Source organism: Paramormyrops kingsleyae, chromosome 21 (genome assembly GCF_048594095.1).
Source record: "Paramormyrops kingsleyae isolate MSU_618 chromosome 21, PKINGS_0.4, whole genome shotgun sequence".
Taxonomy (NCBI): domain Eukaryota; kingdom Metazoa; phylum Chordata; class Actinopteri; order Osteoglossiformes; family Mormyridae; genus Paramormyrops; species Paramormyrops kingsleyae.
The window spans coordinates 14,690,135-14,710,934 of NC_132817.1; the positions used below are offsets into that span (position 1 = coordinate 14,690,135).

Consider the following 20,800-nt stretch of genomic DNA (forward strand, 5'->3'; position numbering starts at 1 on the left):
TGCGGCAAACATATAAAAATTTACTGAAACGACGTAAGTGTGGAGATTGTGGTCACTTTTCTATGCCTGACTTCTCAGTCTGAACACATTCTGCGAGCATTTCTGCAGGCCGGCGGTAACCCCTCATACGGCGAACAGCGGGTTTGACTGGCTTGGCATGGCGCACTATAACTCCGACGATAACATGTACCTTGCATAGACCCGCCTTTATAGAGTATAGCTAAGACGAGGGACGTGGCGTAAGCCAATGAAATCACACGTTTTCGGTGACGAAATTGACGCGTTGACGTCAAAGTGGAGTAAGGGGGAGGTAAACAAGATGGCGACAGCCTGACAGCAGCTGCAATTAGGAGTGCATACCTCCAGCTAATATTTATACCGAAACCAAAAGAATATATTCTTGGTTACATATCAGGTGCGACGTGTGACAAACATCTGGGTGTCAAGGTAAGAGTAAATGCGATACAAATAGTATCGGATATGTTTGCTTAGCTACCGTAAATTGCCATTCGGCTAGCTAGCCTGATCATTCGCTTCTACGGGAATGTACTTGACATTGTGGCCGGTTAGTTGGCCAGTGAAACCCGGCATCTGTCAATCAAGAGATAAGTATTCTGTTTGGTTTCCGTATGCATGCGGGCACCAAACAGCGCTTGGAAATGTAAGAGTTAAATTGTACATAAAGTCAGGAAAGCGTGTCCGGCTAAATCTGACGGTGTTCGGAGTCTGATTAGAGTCCACTTCGCTATTTAGCGCTTGTAATAAACAGCTATTTGTGGTCGCGCAAGGCGTGTAGCTAACTCCTGAACTGACGTGAATATTTTTTACCGATCACGAATAAGTGTAATACCAATAAGTCACGGCGTGCTACAACATGCCGTTTTAGCCGCCGCAGAAAGCAAGATATGTTTGGCTGCTTGTGGTCAGTTGTGCAATGATTTATATTCAGCTAGTTAGTGTGCTAATACTTACCGTCCTAAGATACTAGCTAGGAAAGAGTGACGCTGGCCAACTAGATGTGGAAATGCAGCATTTAGCCGGTTGACGCTTGGACGTAAATGAATGGCAAGGCGTTTTATTAGTAGATAATGGCTGCGTGGCGGAAGGTCTGGATTTGTAAATTAGTCGGTATTCCTGAGGCATTCTTTCTATTTATAATAAACAAAACTAAAAATCGAAAGTATTCTTGAGTAAACTTGTAAAGTAATGAAACCTGAGCCGGTGTGGTACAATACGTCTGTTTGACTGGTATTTGAACAAAATAATGTAATGCTTTGTAAATAAACACAACTTTTTTTCTTTTTTTTTTTATCTTATCGCAGATATCTTTTGGGGCGAGATTTTGTTTGTTTCAAGAAAGTCGAGTATTTGGTAGATTCTCGCCAAGTCGGACGTATACTGCAGTAGTGATCTGGATATATATATATATATATTATTATTTTTTGCAAACCAGCAGTACCAAAGAAGACCTTCTGAATGTGAGACATCGCTAAACTCTTCTGGGGGAGGAGAGATAAAGCTAGCTGTTTGTCAACACTACAGCTCATGGACTTCTGACACAGGCATGCCCAGCAAGTCAGGATCTGAACCAAAAATATTTTTGCAGGATTTTGCGTTGCTTAAAGTGGGAAGTCCCTAGGAACCTGTCAGTGGAATGCAGCTACAAAGTCAAACTCCGACGGGAGTTATGCTATTGACGTTTACCATAGACTAGATCCACTATACTCTGGACTTGAGATTTGCTTGTCCCTTAATATATTTCTAATTCACTCTGCTGAAACTCCAAGTCTCCAATTCCTTGGAAGCAGTCTGATCTTATGGAGCTTAGTGTTCAGATCTGATAGTATCACACTGGATCAAGCCTGTTTTCTTCAGAATATCCTGGATCAATGTGGCAATATTGTTCTAGTGTCTGAGTGCTTTCTTACACTCAAAGTTCTGGAAAAGTTTTTCCAGTGTTTTTGAATTATTTTCTTTCTTGTGCCGAGTTGTCATTCCACACTGCTGGGGTGTGATCTCTGGGGAGGAACTGTAGCTCTGTCACTGTGGGGGGAAAAAGATGAGCACTGACGACCTGCAGCACTTGGACTACCTGCCAGAGAGCGAGCTGGTGGGAATGGACACCTTTATCCACCGCATTGATTCTACGGAGGTGATTTACCAACCACGCCGCAAGCGAGCCAAGCTGATCGGCAAGTACCTGATGGGAGACCTGCTTGGTGAGGGCTCATATGGCAAAGTCAAGGAGATGCTGGATTCAGAAACTCTGTGCCGAAGGGCGGTTAAGATCCTAAAGAAGAAGAAACTGAGGCGAATCCCAAATGGGGAAGCGAACGTCAAAAAGTAAGTGATAGGGCCTGTCTGTCGCTGAATGGTTTGAGAAGGGCTGCTCTTTGCACTGCTCAATAGAAAGAATGTTGAGATTGGTGATTGGCTGCACTGATAAATCACATGTCCCCTCATTTCTCCATATACATGTGCTTAAGAATTGGAGATTAATATAATGGTTGTTAAGCTCATAAATTTGGGCTGAAAAGTAGCACTGTTAGCACAGGCAACCAATCCAGAAATTCTACTCCTTAAAAGAAAAAATGACATGTTGTGGGGAACTTGTGACAGTATACACTGTCTATTGTTGACAACAGAATAATGTCAAGTTCAAACCAATCTAGATTAGACCAGATATTCCATGTCAGGGAGGACACTTTGAGCTAGGACAGGATTTGTGATCTACTATTTCAATTAAAAGGATCTGGATTTCAGTTAAGCACTGAGCTCCTGCTGTGTGCTCATTGGTCTGCCTCATATAATCGTGCATGTGAAATGGCTGGCTGAGTCTTTCAATCAAGGAAACAAGCCAGTCAAAGCTCAAGCTAATTAGCCATACAGAGGAGCATTTCAGTATTAAAGTAGTTTGTAGAACCTGAAGAAGCTCATAGTGTCGTCTCTGACCATGGATTACGTGGTCACCCTAATCTAGACACAATAATGACTGTTATTGCTAAAGTAAAACCCCATGTTGATGTACTGCAGTATCTGAACAACGAAAGCTGGAGGTATTCCTACTCAGCTGGGCGATTGACGATTCACTGAATTTAGGCAACAGACTGTGGCTTGGTATTTATAATGAAGCTGCCTTCCAGTAACGTTCCAGCAGGCCTGCCTATACTCACCTGCAGACATAAATTACTATGCTGACTGACTGTTTTTTTTTTTTTGTACAGCCCAGCGAAGATGTGTCAGTGGGTGTGTGTGTGGTGAGGGTGGCGACTGCCATCATGGTGAATTTCCAGTTCTTTAGTGATTGATGTAAATCTCCATTGAGGGCTTTAGTGCACTGCTTGTTTCTGTTTTGTTTACACTGTAAAGGTTGCTCAAATGCCACTGTTTTTTTTTTTTACATAATGGATGAGTTTCATACCTCCTAGGATATTTCAGATGGTGATAAATGGGTTTGTTGCATCACTACTAAATTAAGCATTTCTGTCTCTCTCAGCAGAATCGTGTGATTTAGTCTTTGTCGGCAGAAGATTAGGTCTAGTGCTGATTTGCACAGACGATTGTCACCAGCCAGTCGAGTCCAGTATGGACTCTGTTTGAGTATTTCCTGAGTGTTTGTGTGTAAATACACTCATCGGCTTTCCTGGAATGGTTGGCAGTTAGTCCTCCATGTTGCTGGTACGTGGAACAGTGCTACCAGGCAAACGCTGACCCTGCGGGCAGGTTAACCGGCAGATGCGGGAGCCTCAGTCACTGGGGGTCGGCCCGTCACCATGACACTGAAACCCACGATTATCAGTGAGAAAATGTCCCAGGACAGTTGGCATGCCGGTAGATGATTGAGCTATTGAATAACAGTAGTCTCTTTCTAGGTGGGTTTAACTAGTAGGTAACGTCTGTATGATGCATTGTTTTGGTGATTTGACGGCATGAAGGGCTTGCAGATACACTGCATGAAGGCCCAACAGGGCCTGTGTGTGGCTGAACAAGTTGGTTGGTATGTAATGGCAGCTTTTGGCTGTTTGTGATTCTGTACTGGTCCTACATAGCTGTCCGCAGCTCCCTTTGATAACCAGCATATGTTGAGGTCCCTCCAGTTTGACAGTGTGACCGTCAGGATCTCTGCTAGGTAGCAGGTTTATCTGTGAGCTCTTGGTGCCCAGTGGGGGCAGTGCGGGTGTGTCGCAAAGTGCCGCGTGACCTCTGAGCTTTGCGACCCACGCGAAGCTTAATCAAACCCAGTGCGTGTTCCCTGGCACTGCAGTGGGGCTGATAGTTCCCTCAGCGTGGCCCGGCACTGCAGCGGGGCTGGCAATTCCTTCGGCGTAGCCCTGGCACTGTAGTGGGGCTGGCAGTGTCGTATAGCTGCCAGTTCCCTCAGTGTGACCCCAGCACTGCAGCGGGGCTGGCAGTGTCGTGTGGCTGGCAGTTCCCTCGGCGTGGCCCCAGCACTGCAGCGGGGCTGGCAGTGTCGTGTGGCTGGCAGTTCCCTCGGCGTAGCCCCGGCACTGTAGTGGGGCTGGCAGTGTCGTGTGGCTGGCAGTTCCCTCGGCGTAGCCCCGGCACTGTAGTGGGGCTGGCAGTGTCGTGTGGCTGGCAGTTCCCTCAGCGTGGCCCCGCTGCTCGCAGTGCCTGCAGCTTACCTGACCCCCGGAGCAGGCAGCTATCCTCGCCTCGCCGACGATCCAGGGGAGCCGCTGCAGCTTTAATCACCCAGTGTGCTTTAATTAATGCCTCCTTGCTGCTGGCCCTCCGGCGCAGGCTTAAAATAGCAGAGTTTAACTTCTGCCACTCTAATGTTTTTTTCTTCTGCTGAGATCAGGCTCCTGTAATCTACTCCTTCTCAGTGTTGCAGCTCTGCAGGTCCTGGGACCTTTTGCTGACTTCTATCCGGCCAGGACAGCAGATGGCCACCAGGGGTCATAGCGGTGAAGGACAACGGGCTCGTAATTTGTTTAGTTTCAGGTGCTGCTCTAGGTACCCAATACGGATACTATTTTATTATCCAGTAGAAAACCTGATTCTCTAAATGTAGAGAGAAAAAAAATCTCTCTGGATGAAAGCATCAGTTTAACAGTGAATTACAGTCAGTATTTGGCATACTTGAGGATCCTTTGGTCCCCAGGCTGCAGTCGTCCTGCTGGTGTGTTAATGTTGTCTCTGTTTAACTTGCCCTGGACCATTGTCCCTTCATGTTAACCTTCAGTTTGCGCTTGTGTGTATGGGCAATGACTCATTGTATATCCTTGTTAGAGTAGTTAATGTCAAGCTGAATGACCGCTCCGTGTGGGGGGGTTAGGCAAGTCCTCCTGGCCCCCCGGTGGTGCTGCTCTGACTCCTGTTCCTGGAAGGGGGTGGTCTGCCTCAGCATGGTTTTGATGAGGAGTAGGACCGTTTGTCTGGGCCTCCCTGCATCTCTCCTTAGTATAAATTGACTGCTTTGATTTTTGTTGGGATCTTAATAGGTCAGTAGGGTTACTCAGTATTTTATAGTGGGGGCAGGGGTGTTTAAAATACATATTCTCTGCGGTCTTGGCGGTGATATGTCGTTCGGGTTCGGCTGCTAGATCACGTTACTCTAGTCTGGTTCGGTCTTAGTGTGGCATTAAAAAACAGCTGCAATTTCATTTATATTTCTTGCACTCGGTGCAGTTCATAGATGAACAGTAGTTTAGTGTCATAGACTCTGTGGAAAAATTGAAAAGTTAATTGATGGTGGTGATCATCTTTGTTGTATTTTTATTGGATTAAATGTTTGTATGTTGAACACTTTTATTTTAAAAGTATTTGTCGTGTAGTTTGTGTCAGTTCAGCCAGAGTGATTCAGCAGTTTTTCTTGGGAAGAACGACAGGGAATTTAATGGAAACTGGATCAGAATCTAGACACTAAACAGACACTAAACATACTGATGTTCACTATGCAGGTATGAATGAAATAGTTGTTAAATGTACTGATCTTTTTCTTTTGTGTTTTCCTTTTTTTTTCTTCCCCCCCCCCCCCCCCCCCGTAATGCTCTGATGTTTACAGTGATTAATGTGAATTAGTCAGCCTTTCCGAATGCGCCATCAGTGTGTTTGCTGACATAAACAAGGAAATTGCGTCGGGCCCTCAAACTGTTATGTAACATCCGGCTTGTAGGACTTGTCACTTGGTGTTAATTTTCAAGTGGCGATGTTCACTGTCATTACTGCTGCTTGGGGGCTGTAGTCTTGCTGGCTTGAGAGATTTCATTTTAATTAGTGCCTGATTGAGAGGTGAAGTGATGTTACAGTTAATGACCTCAGTGGAACTATTTACAGCATTTGGGGGGGGGAGGGGGCCCTTAAGGGCCCTGATTGGACAGCCCCGTTAGCATTTTATTGAATACTGGTGAATTGGAGACTTTACAGATGAGATTGATTGGTCTGCGTATGAAAACCCATGGCAGTGTATGTTTTGGGTCCTGCCATGACACCTGCTGACTGCTTCTCTAAGGTCGTTTGTCATTATGACTTTCCAGCGTATTCCGAGTGGTGCAAAGCCCACGACCCTCTGGCTCAGTGTCTGTTGCTTTGATCCTTGACTGAAGAGCAGGCTGCAGGCAGTTTTGGTGGGTGGACGGGGGTTCTAGGGATGTGTTAAACTGCACTTGCTCGCTGAGATTTTGCACCATGTGTTATTTCAGGAGAAGGTCACCTGAGCTGTGCTGTAAAATCAGAAGGTTGTAGGTTTAAAGCCCCTGATGGACCCTACTGTTTTGTACTGATAAAGGTATTAAGCAGACTCTGCTCACTGAACACTGCTTCAACACTACCTGAGCTGAACCAAACAGGCCCATATACCAGTTTTCAGGACTGTGCTATCATGTGTACCATCTGTTTTTACTCTCGCAGGAACATTGAATTTACTGAAGGAGCTGTTGTGTAATCAGGGAAGGTCGTATCTGCCATTTCATCTCTGAGTTCTGTGCCGAGCATGGTTGTCATTTGGTTTTCTGGGCATTAGCGTTTGGGGTGAAGCCCTTTTGTGTCACACTAATGGCCTCCGAGCTGGGCGGAGCCTGGGATTTCGTCGGCCATTTGCACTGTGCCCATGTTTGCCTCGTCTCTCAACCCTGCTCACGTCGGCTGACCTTCGACCTCTCGAATGCCTCTTTCTTTCAGGGAAATTCAGCTGCTGCGACGACTCCGTCACAAAAACGTGATCCAGTTGGTGGACGTGTTGTACAACGAGGAGAAACAGAAGATATATCCTTTTTTTGTTGGAGTGAGTTATATGCCATGTGAAAGGGGGAGGGGGGGGGAATCTCGCCGCGTTCTTGTTCTTTCTTGACTGGTGTCAACAGTGTGTGTCGTAAGAACATCTCTCAGCTTTGGCCCACGTCGAGATTCCGTACTGCTGACCTCGTCAATATTCTTGATTCAGTGAATCTGTTAAAATGTCAGGATTGCTGTCCGTATTTGCAGTAAGGAGTGTAGTGCATGTCTGTGTGATATAGTCTATGCTGCTTGTGTGAGTGTTGTTGTGTGCCCACTCTCCGGCTGTGTTGCGTTTCATCGCTCTGTCCACAGAGGGTCTCTCTTGCGCTTCAAAACAGAAATCGGAACTCGCAACTGCAAGTGGACAGGCTGGCCCTCGCTGGAACTGAGCTCGTGTCAGGTGGCGCTGCAGTACAGGACTTGGTACTCACGAGTACCGGACCCTGGAGTATTTTATTAGTGTTTTATCGCGTTGCTCTGTGAGTCTTCTGAGAGATGACAGTTGTAAGAAAGAACTTTCATCTTCGCGTGGTTTATGACTCGGGCTTTTGCCGTGGCTGAAGTTTGAATCCAGTGAGGCGGTGAATAGCAGCTGTCTAAACTCATGATGTGCCTGGAATGAAGTTCCTCTCCTCCTCTGGCAGCTTGTAGGAACATGCTGTATGGGACGGCTGCTCATTCCTGCTGCTGGAGATCTACCACCCTGCAGAGCTGAGCTTCAGCAAAGCTGAGCTTCAGCAAAGCTGGCTCTGATACGGAGACGTCACTGGAGGCCCCGATCGTCCTTATTGGGCGTGTTAAATTAGGGCCACGCCTAGAATCTGCAGGGTGGTCCGTCCCCACGAGCAGGAATGAGCAGCCCTGCTATAATGGGCCTTTTACCAAATGAAGGAAAGTCGTTGCCTGAAGCTTCTGCTGTTGCGCTTGGTTGTGTCCGCTTTGGCTGCCTCGCATAGCATCAGAGACGCCACTAAGAGAAGAAGCTGCACTAGCAGCAATGACACCTTGATCCTGCACTAACACACTAACTGTCCTCATATCTTTGTGGGGACCATCCATTCATTTCTATGAGCAAAACCCTAATCCCAGCAGTGACAAACTTAACCTCCCGCCCAGCCATAACCTTAAGTCACACAGATTGCAGTTACAGATTTTTTATAAAATTGAAAAAAAAAAATGGTCCCCACAATGCCAAAATAACAGGTTTTAATCACATTTTGGGGACATTTTGGGGTTCCACACTCACACATTCCCTCTGCCTGCACACAAACTATCTTTTATTGTCGGGATTGTTTCTTAGGAGTCCCCTTGAGGGGGGGGGGGGGGTGATGCAGTGGTGAGTCAGCACTGAACCCCCCCCCCCCTTCATCCCATTTAGTTCCTTCCCTGACATCCTTCAGGCAGCAGGGGGGTTGGTGCCCAAAGCTGTGGATCATAGCCTCCTTTGAAGGGTGATGGTATTCAGTGGTGTCTCTGGCTCACAGATGAATCACTGTTACCCAGTGTGTGTTTCTTTTAGCTCAGAAAAGTATAATGATGAATGTTAGCAATTTGTCCTGCCTGCATTTCTCCTCTTTGGAAAGGCCAGTTTTAATGACATTAGTTTGTTTTATTGGGCACCACTAAGATATTCCATCTCGTCAGCTGATGTGTAAGGAAATGCATTTATCTAGCAGATGATGCTCTGGATGTTTTGAGGCGTTTCCACGTCCAGTGACCTAATCGCGTTGACATGAATCCTGGTTTAATGTTGACGATTCTGCCTTCAGTGCTTTACTTCTGACCAGATGATTACGTTCCTCGCCCCCGCCCCCCCCCCCCTCCCGGTGCTGATGCGTGTCCGTTTGTTCCTCCCATGTTCATTTGCCCTTGACGGCTCGGTTACGTATATGGTGATGGAGTACTGCGTGTGTGGCATGCAGGAGATGCTGGACAGTGTACCAGAGAAGAGGTTTCCTGTGTTCCAAGCGCATGGGTGGGTATTCTACTCTCCTCTCTTCTCACGTCTCTCTCGCAGAATGGCCACCCTGAACCTCTCCTTCAGGGTCGTCAATGCTCTGAGGTGCTTTCTCAGCTCAGAACAATATTTACTTAACGTTTACTATTTAATACACTTTAATTGTATTGTATAAAGACTATTTATATAAGCTCTGGAGAAAATTAAGAGACCACTATATTTTTAAACCAATCTGCATTTTTTAAATCCTGGTTTAATCCTGGTTTAATCCTGGTTCTGCTGGCAGAGGCTACACTGTGAGGCAGGCTGCTTATAGGTTCAAAGTTTCTAAGACAGCAGTGCACAAAGAGGAGGTGAAGCAGGAGACACTGGGAACGACCAGAAACCAGCCAGGTAAACGGTGGAAGTGAATTTCTAATGCCAGAGACGACCATCAACTTATCCGGCAGTTTCTCATGAATCAGAGGGTGACATCAAGTGACCTTCAAAAGGAATGGGAACGATTAAGTGCAGCTGTGAAGTGCACTGCTAGGACAGTGTGTATCAGGCTCCTTAAGCAGGACTGAAGACCCATAAAGCAAAAGGAAGAAGCCCTTCATCTATGAGAAACAAGGAAGAGCCAGGCTGGAGTTTGCAAAAAAAAAATACCCGGAAACACTCCCATAAATTGAGAAATCAGTGAAACTGAAAATTTTGCTGTGGTCTTTTAATTTTTCCCAGTGCTGTACGTAACACCGCAGTCCAGGGGAAGCCATTTCGCGTCACAATATGCGGGTGTTTCTCAAACCGCTCCTCAGGGAACCCGCAGACGGTCAGTGTTTTTGCTCCAGTAGATTAAAGAATAACAGTAAGTAGAATCAGCGGACAATAAGAACACAGAATAAATGAGATAAAAGGTAGGACAGTAACTGCCTTTTGCGTGACCCAAGTGAAGGCACAGGCTGTCTTGTCATGGGAGCGCTGGTGACGGCCCCCAGGACGCGTCTGAAGAAAGGCTGTAGTCACACGTCTGAGGGATAAATCTGCATCGACGTGATGTTTGTCTCCTGCAGGTACTTCTGCCAGCTGATAGATGGCCTTGAATATTTGCACAGCCAGGGAATCGTCCATAAAGACATTAAACCAGGGAATCTGCTGCTGACTACGGATGGTGCCCTGAAAATTTCAGACCTGGGGGTGGCAGAGGTGAGGTTGGGGGTTTGCAAATAGGGGAGGGGTGGGGGGGCGTCATTGTTGGTGGGTAATCGAGGCAGTTTTGGTGAAAGAGTTTTGGCCTTAGTTTTTCGAGTGAGGCCGAGTAAGATCATGAGTGGATGGAATGAAGAATTGTTGGTGACGCTGTGTTTCCGCGGAAGCGATGGGGCCAGGTGAATGGGTGTACTATCTGTGTAGGCGCTGCACCCCTTTGCGGAGGACGATACGTGTCGGACCAGCCAGGGTTCGCCGGCGTTCCAGCCCCCTGAGATCGCCAACGGCCTGGACACCTTTTCAGGGTTCAAGGTGGACATCTGGTCCGCGGGTGTCACATTGTAAGTGATGGAGCAAATGTATCACCCACAGGCAAATATTCTGAGGATCGAAGGAAAAATGATTGGTTCTCTCTTCGAACCAATCAGATGTCTTCGTCCCACCTGCTTTAGTTCCTTGGACCCACCTCCTCAACAATCTGATTGGTTCTGTCTCTGAACCAATCATTTTTCCTTCTGCCCTCAGAACACTTTTGTGTAAGTGAAACTCCCAAGAGCGTGCTTCACCCGTATTTTCGGTTACCTACTGCGATGGCATCCAGATAGAAAACGGAATAATTCTGTCAAATGTTGTTATATTAAACATTTAGGAAGAAGAATGTTGTGTTTTTTCTGCCCTCTTTTCCTTTGCAGATACAACATTACAACCAGTCTCTATCCGTTTGAAGGAGACAATATCTATAAGCTTTTTGAGAACATTGGGAAAGGGGAGTATCACATCCCTGAAGACTGTGGGCCGCTGCTATCTGATCTGCTGAGAGGTGAGGCTAGATACTCCGGCTGCAGTGTGATCGGCGCCCCCTACCTGCCACTCCTTTTCTAATGAGCCATCAAGCCTGTATAATTGCCTGACTGTTACAAGTTACCGCCAGTAGAGGGCACTGTAATAACACAGAGCGGGCTTAGTGCCGCAGTAGTGCTCCGAGTGCATCGACGGGGAGTCCTGCACTTGTGATGGCGGTTCCCGCGTACGTGCCATGCGGCAGCCTGGGTCGCCGCTCTCTGCCGGCTTGGCCGTGACCCGCCCACGCCCGCCTGCTCCGCTTTGCTGCACGTCTCCCAAGATGAGTCACTCCTTAGCGTCTGCGTGAAGATTACGGCCTGTATGTGAGTGCAGCACGTTACCCCAGGCGGCGTGACTCGTGCTGTGGCGGAGCGCCCCCCCCAGGAATAGCGGTGGCTCTTGATGAACGGTGATGCTCTCATCATTGTAATCAGTCCATCTCTACCCACCCCCCCCCGTGCCCCTTAGCACAGCTGTGTGTGCTGACGCACCAGCACCCGTCAGCGTGTCTGAAACGGGAGCCTCCATCGCTCTCCTAGTGTTGCAGGGAAAATCCCGCACTGTCCCTCACAGTGCGGTCTGCAGTCTCCCGTCTCCCGGGGGGGCGAAGTGTCCCCGGTGCGTGGCCGGTAAACGGCGGCTGAAATGCACCCTCTTCAGGAGCGACGGAGCCACTTCAGCCGAGGGCTGCTCCTCTGCACCAGGGCACGAAAAATGAGGACGAGGAGGTTGACTTGCCGATTTACACATTCGGTCCCTGATCCATTTCAGGGTCGTTCACTCGCTCGTGGTTAAAAATAAATGTGACGTGTCCAAGCAAACGGTCTGGCCGGGCAAACGGAAACAAATGCATGCCATCACGCTGTTTATTAGAAGGGCAGCGATACCATTTGTGAATTTCTGAGTTTACTCTAGAGGGCAGGGAGCGAGCAACAATATTGTCTGAAAATACGTGATTGTTAGCGGGGGTGGTTTTCTAATAATCATTGATTCCGTTTTCTCGGAAGTGGGTAAATAAATGATGTGTGGCTACAATTGTCAGCTGGTCTCATTCCCATTTGTTTGTCGCAGGAATGCTTGAATATGACCCTGTAAAGAGGTTCTCAATACAACACATCAGACAGCATAAGTAAGTATTTTCATATACTGGTTTATTTCTGTGGATCTTTACGATGCAATCTGATTTGGTATAGACCTCCTTGTTTTAGGGCTTGCTTTGGTTCACTGACGAGACGTTTTAGCCTCTTCTTTACGAACGTCTCCCTCTTGGGATGGACAGGTAGATATTTCGATGAAACTGATGTGATCGCCATTACGGCTCCTCTGTGGCTGCTGTCTGCCAGTTAGGGATTTGACATTCATAGGCGTGTCCATTATGCTTAAAAGTAAATGCTTTTTTTCCCAGTAGAACAAGCTCCAGAAATCTGTAGTTAAGATGAAGCTTTTTCTAATTTAACTTTAGTTTGAAAAACGTTGCAATAACGCTGAAATAGCGTTACCCGCTGAAATAGCTGAAATAAGAGCACCTGTAATCTGGCAGCAAGAACAACCATTAAGTTTAGACTGAGGATTGCAGAGAAAGGGGCAGATTCCCTTTGTGCCAGCGTCTGACTTAATGATCCATGTTTTTCTCGCAGACGTTTTTATTAATGTTATACTACTACAGTTTCACAGTTTGCCTTTTTATTAGGAATTTAGGTTAATTGCCTCAGTAAAGGTTACCAGAGCATGACACCCCTCCACCCCCAAACTGGGGAGAGTCTTCAGAAAGTGTAGTTTGCTGTTCTGCTTAGTGATTGGAATTTGACAGGTTTAACCTTAAGGTTAATATGGGATTAGATCTACTGTGTTGGAGGCAGGGACTGTGCTTGTGCCCAGTGCAGAGCATAATAGCCCAGACCCATTAAGTTAATTTGTGGCGACTGACGGGCTAGAATAATGTTTTGGCACATTTTAATACTCGATTCACGAATACAGACATTGCCAGTGCGGCTTGAGCTGCCGTCTCCATGGCAACAGTGGGCCGTGACGTATCCGTATGCTGACGTAATGCTCGCGCTCCAGGCTGGTGAAGCATTTTAGGGGGGGGGGTGCTGGGTTATCCTGCCTCTTCCTGACATGCTGATTTTAGAGGGCTCCCACTCCCCGCCTCTCTGCGGCGGAGGTGTGCAGATGATGCCCCCCCCCCCCCCCCACAGTGACGTGAGCGAGCTTCTGAAGCTCGTCTCCTTCAGACCAGAGCATCCAGACCTAAAAGGGCCAGAAAAGGCGACCTGCTGCTGCCTAGATTCCTGCTGATTGGTGTAAGATTCTGTGATTTAAAGGGGAGTTTCGGCTAACAATCGCCCCCATTTTCCACAACCATATCTGTTCATTTTTTTTTTTTTATTGAGGGGAAAAAAAAATATGTTCTCCTTGTATCACTGTGCATATGGTTGTGTAAGGAGCTTATACACACACTCACCGTGTGCGCTTGGCGGCGGTCACACTCGCCGTGCGCTCTTGGCGGCGGTCACACTCGCCGTGCGCGCTTGGCGGCGGTCACACTCGCCGTGCGCGCTTGGCGGCGGTCACACTCGCCGTGCGCTCTGGCTTGGCGGCATAATCACATGCTGACCAGGGTACAGAAGCGTAATCGCCCACACCAAACGTATCCATTATTTATATGAAATATTCTCGGAGTGAGACGTGAAACATCAGGTACGCAGGAATGAGGTGAGAGAGCATGATGGTGGTTTGGTGTAATCATCCTGACCTTGTCCGCCCCCCCCCCAGCTGGGTCCGTAAGAAACACCCCCCGTCAGAGCCGCCGGTGCCCATCCCCCCCAGCGCCGAGTGCCGAGACCCTTGGCGGAGCATGACCGTGGTGCCATACCTGGAGGACCTACACGGCTACACTGACGACGACGACGACGTGGAGGATGACGAGTTCTTCGACGGCGAGGATGAGATCATCTACACTCAGGACTTCACAGTGCCAGGTGCGGCTCTTAGGCTGAGCTGGTCCGCCTCAGTATTTCCACGTTTCTCTCCTCGCCATCTTAATGAAGAGCACAGATGAACACTGGGAGTCTTACCCTATAAGCTCGAGCATGTTTGCCTGGTTTTTACAAGTGTTTGTGGCAGAGATAGAAAGTTCAGGTCCAGAAAGTACAAATCCAGACCATGATTTTGTTTCAACCAGCTAGTTAAGTACTCTGTGAATCTGACTCTTTAAGCCATGATTTTGTTTAAACCAACCAGTTGAGTGTAAAGAGTCAGTCATCAGGCATCCAGCATACTGTTATATGTTTTTTTTGTGTCCTGTATCTGATGAGGAATTGTAAGTAGGGCTCTGCTTGATATGTGTCCACTGTTGCATTTTGGTGCAGGATATTAAATTTGTTTAGTTGAGTTAAACGTTTAAGGGCCTCAGTGCCACATTCTGTAATGGAGTCTCCTTTCGTGCCTTTTGTTTTTAAGAGACTGGTCCTCGTCCAGGTGTAGGTGTAGGTCAGCAGTGAGGAACAAAGCTCATGCGGTCACGAGGTGTAGGAAACAGGAAATGGAAGACAGGAAATGGGAGAGAGGAAATGGGAGAGTGGCAGGACAAAAAGACGCCTCAGTCACAATGATTTTAATTTTCCTTTTTATGCTTAAAATAATGTTTTATTCATCAGTTCTAAGATGTATTTCTTTTGAAACTGTTAGCAAGAAAGCCTTCAGCAATGGAGCTTAAATTATTCTCCCATTCTATTCTGAAATGGTTTTCTGTTGGACAATGGATTGAAAAAGGGCTGAAACGTGTGTCTGAGTGCGTGTGTTCACGCGCTCGCCCGCGTAGTCGCTGCGTAGGGCTTCCCAGGGGCGTCATCTTAATGGGCTGGAATGAAAGCAAGCGCACTGCTTACTGCACACTGTAAATAGCATGGTGTAGCGTGTTACAGTGGTCATTGGGTGGCCAGTATTTAGGACGCTTAATTGCCAGTGCGTGACAGGCTCAAGTCTCTGAAGTGGAAAATGTCGCTGTCAGCTACAGCAATGTAAAACATAGTAATTCAGGGCGCGAGGCGTGTAGAAAGTGCGGAGTGTAGGGTGTCGCGCGGCTCGTGCTGTGACAAGTCTGGGTTTGCGTAGCTGTGTCCTGCGGCTTTGTGCATGCTGGCGATCATCTGACCAGCTGGACGTTTCATTCATATTCATAATTTAAAAAAAAATAAAAAATCTAAGTTCCTCTTGCGTCTAATGGAGATACAAGCGGAAGGCTGCTCTGTTGTGGGATGAGTGTTGGGCCTGATAGGCTGAAGGTTTGCTGTGTCATGAAAGTTGACTCTAATGTTGACTTTTTACAGTCTGGAAGGTCTGGGTGTCAGTGATGCATGAGGTAGTCGGTTACCCTTTGACCTTTTGCCCCAGGTCAGCCCCAGCACTGCGTGCCCACAGACCGATGGGCACGTAAGACCCGGTTTCCGGGGGATGGAGGGTCTCTGCACTAGCTAATTTCTCCCAGTGCCAGTGACTTGGCTTTCTGGTAAATCTGTTCAGTGTTTCCTCTGATTATAATGTTTGTGCTGAATGGCAGGCCGGTCTAAGTGGCACGGCATCTTGGGAGAATGCGGAGGTAACAATTGCGTGCTTGTGCCGCCCATCTCCCAGCGATTCTCCTGCCGCCTCCTGACTCTGGCGTCTCCGCAAATGAATCACCGTGAGCCGCATTTAACCGGAAATCATCTTAAGCCGAAGCCGCTTCCTTCTGTTTCTGTTCGCTTTATTCCTGCCTCGCAAGCACAACGCAGAATGATGCGTCTGGTAATTGTTTCATTCGGATGTGAACGGTAGCCTCTTGTGGCTTGTTTTCCGACATGCATACCTGGGGCCTGAACCTCAAAGATGAGAACTTAAGGTAGTCTGGGCTAAATGTAAATGAACGTTGACAAAGGCCATTTAAACTGGGGTAGCTTAAATCTGACAAGTTATCTAGATAACCAACAAATACTGCTTCGTGACAAGTCCCTGTAGAGCATGGTCAGTCTCAGTCTCGTACTCTGACTCAGACTGTGTATGAAAGCACGGATGCCATTTTGTTTAGGTAGAGTCATCAGCACGTGGATTATGGGGAGAAGGTTAAGACTGTACAGAGGTGCAGTGTTGGGCATTTCAGGTCCAGAAGCTACAAATTGAGACCCAGGATTTGTTTCTACCAACCAGTTGAGCATAAAGAGTCAGTCACAGAGTAGTCACCTGGTTAGTAGAAGCAAAATCTTGGTCTGGATTTGTAGCTTCTGAACCTGAAATGCCCAGCAGTGTGCGTTGAAAAACAACAGAAGACCTCGTCAAGAGATTAATCTTGAGTTTGTGCTGCCACCTGGAAACGGCTCGATCACATTTGACTTCAGGCTGCCGCGTCTTCAGTGTGATCTTTGCTGCTTTTTATTTTTATTTTTTTTTTAAGTGTGGATGCCTCCCCAGAGGGGGTGTGAGATTCAGTCCCCCTAGCTTGAGGCCTTTTTGCGGCCTTTAATAGTCTGCATCACGCATCAGTCGTCTCCCCTTCCTGACTCGGTCCATCTCTCCTGCTCCCCATCTTCCTGACATTGGCTTTGAACTGCAGATCTGAGGTGCAGCTGCAGTGAATTCGCGATGACGACTGCAGGACGTGTCTCGCTGAGGTCATCATCAGGGGCTTCTTTCATGTATCCTGTCTGGGTGGTGTTTACCTACCTGTGCATTCGTGGGGTGGGGGATGTCTGTACCTTTGTCACATGCAGGTCGATGCCACTGAGCGTTTCTGAAGTTGGAAGTGTGTGTGATGTGGTAACTGACTGGTGTTACGGAGCAGAGCAGACCGTTCTGCTTCCTGGGTGACCAGTGTCATTGTCTCTTGCTACCTTAGTGTTCTTAATGACTTCTTGTACCAGGGGTGATTCTAGATTTTTTTTTAAGGCAGGGTGAATAAGAGGGACCAGAATTCATACAGTGGAGCCAACCTTATTAGCCAATGATATGTTTTGAATTGGTGAGTGACAGGGGATGGTGTGCGCTGGGAGCCAATCAGCTTTCAGCTGGGGCCTGTGCCCCCTGCCCCTGTATACATCCCTGCCTTGCGGCGCTTTTCCACTGGCATACAGGAACCGACCTGTACCCGAGTCGTACCGCGAAGAGAGCCTAGTTATAGCGCAGTTCCAGCTCGCTTCGGGTTTCATCAAGGCATTGACGGATTTGAAGAGCGACAGTGACGTAAAACCAAAGAGGCGCCTATTTTCTGTTCACAGGGTGTACATAACGATTTATTATGTGCTAATTTCCACCAATTTGCTATGTGCTAATTCCGTGAGAATTGCATCAACACTATTCGCATCAAACACTATTGGAATTAGCATTCGTTTGCGTAAATTTGCATTAGAAATCCGTTCCGTTCAGCCGTTCTATACTTTAAGTTCCGAGTTATTAGAAATGCATCAGTACATCGTGATGTGCAATCCCGCTAATAATTAATAATATATAAAATATTCCCCTTTTCCTTCAGATAATCTTTGCATATTGACACAGATCACCAGTATCTCTGTTCATTTCGACCAGTTAGTTGGTGACACAACTAGCCTGGTTTGGTCATACAGGCCGATGTCAGCATGGGTACGACTCGGTTAATTTACAGTACGGCTCGGTTCTTGGTGGCAGTGGAAAAGCACCATAATATACTCGCAGGTTCTTGACTTGGTAAGCTGTCTTTTTGTGCTGTTGTGTTTAATCTGATCACAAAAGCAGGGCAGGGACAAATAGCCTTTGGCCCAGTGCCAGCATGGTCATGGCTGAGCTTCAAGGGTGTCCAGCATCACCCCCCCCCCCCCCCATGTTTATTCTTAGTGCTGCTGATCCTGGTTGATTGGACTCCCCCTGTCATTTTTGCCCCCACCTCCCTCAGGCCAAGTTCCTGAAGATGAGGCGGAGCCTAATGGGCAGAGCCAGGGCCCGCCCAAGCCCATGTGTGTGAACGGCACGGAGCCGGGCCCCCACGGGGGGGTCAGCGGGGGCAGCTCCAAGGCCGCCTCCGACCGCAGGTCCAGCTCCTCCTCCAACCCCTCCCGGAAAGGGGTGGCCGCTGTCAGCCGCATCCGCAAGCTCTCCGCCTGCAAGCAGCAGTGACCTCCCTGTGCCCCCCCCTCCCCAGCCCGAGCGGCAGATTGTAGCGGTGAGTGCGGAACGTGCCATTGGGTGGGTGGGTGGGGGGTCGTTCGGGGGCAGTATTTCACATTTATGACTCCTATCAATTTGAGCCAACATTGAAAGTTGCCAAGTATTTAAGAAAAGAACAAGAAATTGTTTTAGGGTCCTTTGTGTCGTTGGCATTGAAATAAAAAATTATTCAACCATGTGTCCATCTATCTTCCGTCCACTTAGCATTTATACGGTAACGGAAGGGGGGAGTTGATGTGTGCAGCATAGAGAGCATAATGCTGGCCGGCACAGTGCACACTGACAACCTATACGCACATGGCACAATCCCCCCCCCACAACTAAAATAACAAAACAAAAAACTCTTATAGTCATGAATGGAAACTGCTTTGATCAGATTCCAAAGAAATGGAAATCTCCTGCACTGTATCATTTATTTAAGACTTATCCATTCATTGTTCTATTCGGGGGGAGGGGGGGGGGGTGGGTCCTATCCCAGGTGCAAGGCAGGGAACAACCCAGGATGGGGGTGCAGGGCAAACTTACACACCATTCAGTCACCCACGCACACCTACGGGCAATTGGGCTACTCCAATTGGCTTCAACATGTGGGGACAAGGGGGGGTAACCAGAGTACCCAGAGGACATGGGGACAACGTGCAAACTCCAAACACATGGAGCCATAAGGGAGACTCGAACCCTGGTGCCAGAGGTGTGAGGCAACGGTGCTAACCACTGTGGCACCATGCCGCTCCATATTACGAATTTTGCACTCTGTAAAAATTGATAGCATGGCGAGATCGGCGGCCTTAGGGTTACCGTCCGTAAGCAGATACTGCTGCTTTTGGTTGCTGTTGTCGGTGTTAGTGTTTGCAATGCTAATGCCGCGCTGCTGCTAGTATAATGGGGGCTGGTGGTTAAATGAGGCAGTGATGCAGGGCGGACAGCCAGCCTGATCTGCAGTATAACATGATCTACCTGAGCAGCGTAGACAGGCCGAGCTTCTGAGGGGCGTTGTAGCTGCTGAGCAAATGGGGGGGGGGGGACTTTTCCCTCTTATTAGAAGGGTTTGGGTTTGGGAGGGGCGGGGGAAGGGTGACTCACCGATTTTAATAAGATTCAGCGGCCGTCTTTATGAGTCATCCACGACTCCTACGCCTTCCCCACATCTGGGCGGGGGTGTTTGTGGTAGGGGGGGGGGGCTTTTTCAGCAGCCCTGGGATTGCAGAGTGGCAACGAGATTGGCTGGAAGCCTGTGCAGCCTGTGTGTGTTTGTACTGAGGATGAGTCATCCTGGCATTAGGGATGGGACTGACCTGCAGGGGGGGGCAGCGGTGAGTGGGGAGATACCCCCCCCCTTACTCCCATTAAGATGCTCTGCTCGAGGTCCTGCAGATTTCATGCACGTTGAGCTGAATGCTACTGCTGCTGCTTCTTCGCAGACTAACAGACTCGCCAGGGTAATCGGCGTGTCCCTGTAGCCCCAGCTGCGCAGCTGGGTGTCCGTGGTAACTGGAGTCTTTATGCTCACTCGTGAGACTGATTATTGTCGTCAGTGACATTCCGGCACACACACACACACACACACACACACACCGCTGTGTGCTATTATCCTTCCTGATGTAACCCTGAAGGCAGCTTCCGGCTGCGTTTGTTTCTCTCTGGGAATGAGATCAGCGTCTTGGGCAGCGGCTGCATCGCCTGTTTTTATCTTGTCACTTGTCCCTGTGATGTTTTGCTAAATGGGAGCTGCATCCATGTACGACACACACACACACACACACACACACACACACACACACACACACACACACACACACAGCACTGCCGCAGTCAAAAACTTTTTAATTTTAATGCTTTTTTTTCCCCCTCCATCTCTCTCTCTCTCCCCCCCCCCCCCTGTATTCAGGTATATATTTCTCTCCCCCCCCCCCTTTCCTTTTGGGATCCTGAAACAAGAGTGAAGACCATTCTCGCTCCCCCAGTTTCTCCCTGCACCTGCTTCTGGACCGGGCAGATTCCTCAAGAGGATGCGATGCAATGCAAGGAGGCGCACCCAATGTTTGCGTTTATATTTTTTTTTTGTCTCTCTCTTGTTTTTTTTTTTTTTTTAAATTGCATTTTTTCTTTTTGAATGTCTGCGATGTTTGATGAGACGCAGGGATATGAGGTGCAGAAGTGGTGTGTCTCCATTCCCCCCCCCCCCCCCCCCCCCCATCCCTCCCCAGCCCCCCTCCTTGGGCACTGGGTATCTCGTCCAGCCCCGTGACCTTGCGGGACACTTACCTGCACGACAGGATCTTCTCATTCACAGACGACCTTTATTTTTCCAGTTGCTACCTGCAGTTTAAGATGCACATTGTGATAAGCAAAAAAAATTATGGTAATAATAGAGAATATCCCTAATGATGACTATTATTA

General features: G+C 48.1%; 1 protein-coding gene across 1 annotated transcript; it reads left to right on the plus strand.

The window, feature by feature from the left end:
* Positions 1–288: 288 nt before the first annotated feature.
* stk11 (serine/threonine kinase 11) lies at positions 289–20,577 on the plus strand. The gene is made up of 11 exons (XM_072704491.1): positions 289–447; positions 1,323–2,343; positions 7,144–7,227; positions 9,125–9,214; positions 10,249–10,381; positions 10,589–10,725; positions 11,077–11,204; positions 12,299–12,356; positions 14,003–14,208; positions 18,129–18,395; positions 20,289–20,577. The coding sequence occupies exons 2-10, from the start codon at positions 2,060–2,062 to the stop codon at positions 18,347–18,349; spliced, it is 1,341 nt and encodes a 446-aa protein (XP_072560592.1). The 5' UTR covers positions 289–447; positions 1,323–2,059; the 3' UTR covers positions 18,350–18,395; positions 20,289–20,577.
* Positions 20,578–20,800: the final 223 nt, after the last annotated feature.

What these genes read in the sequence shown, in the direction of transcription:
- stk11 (XM_072704491.1), top strand. Translation starts at nt 2,060, where the DNA reads ATGAGCACTGACGACCTGCAGCACTTGGACTACCTGCCAGAGAGCGAG. An exon ending in GGGGAAGCGAACGTCAAAAA is followed by an intron (nt 2,344 to 7,143) that starts GTAAGTGATAGG and finishes TCTTTCTTTCAG; the next exon opens with GGAAATTCAGCTGCTGCGAC. An exon ending in AACGAGGAGAAACAGAAGAT is followed by an intron (nt 7,228 to 9,124) that starts ATATCCTTTTTT and finishes CGGCTCGGTTAC; the next exon opens with GTATATGGTGATGGAGTACT.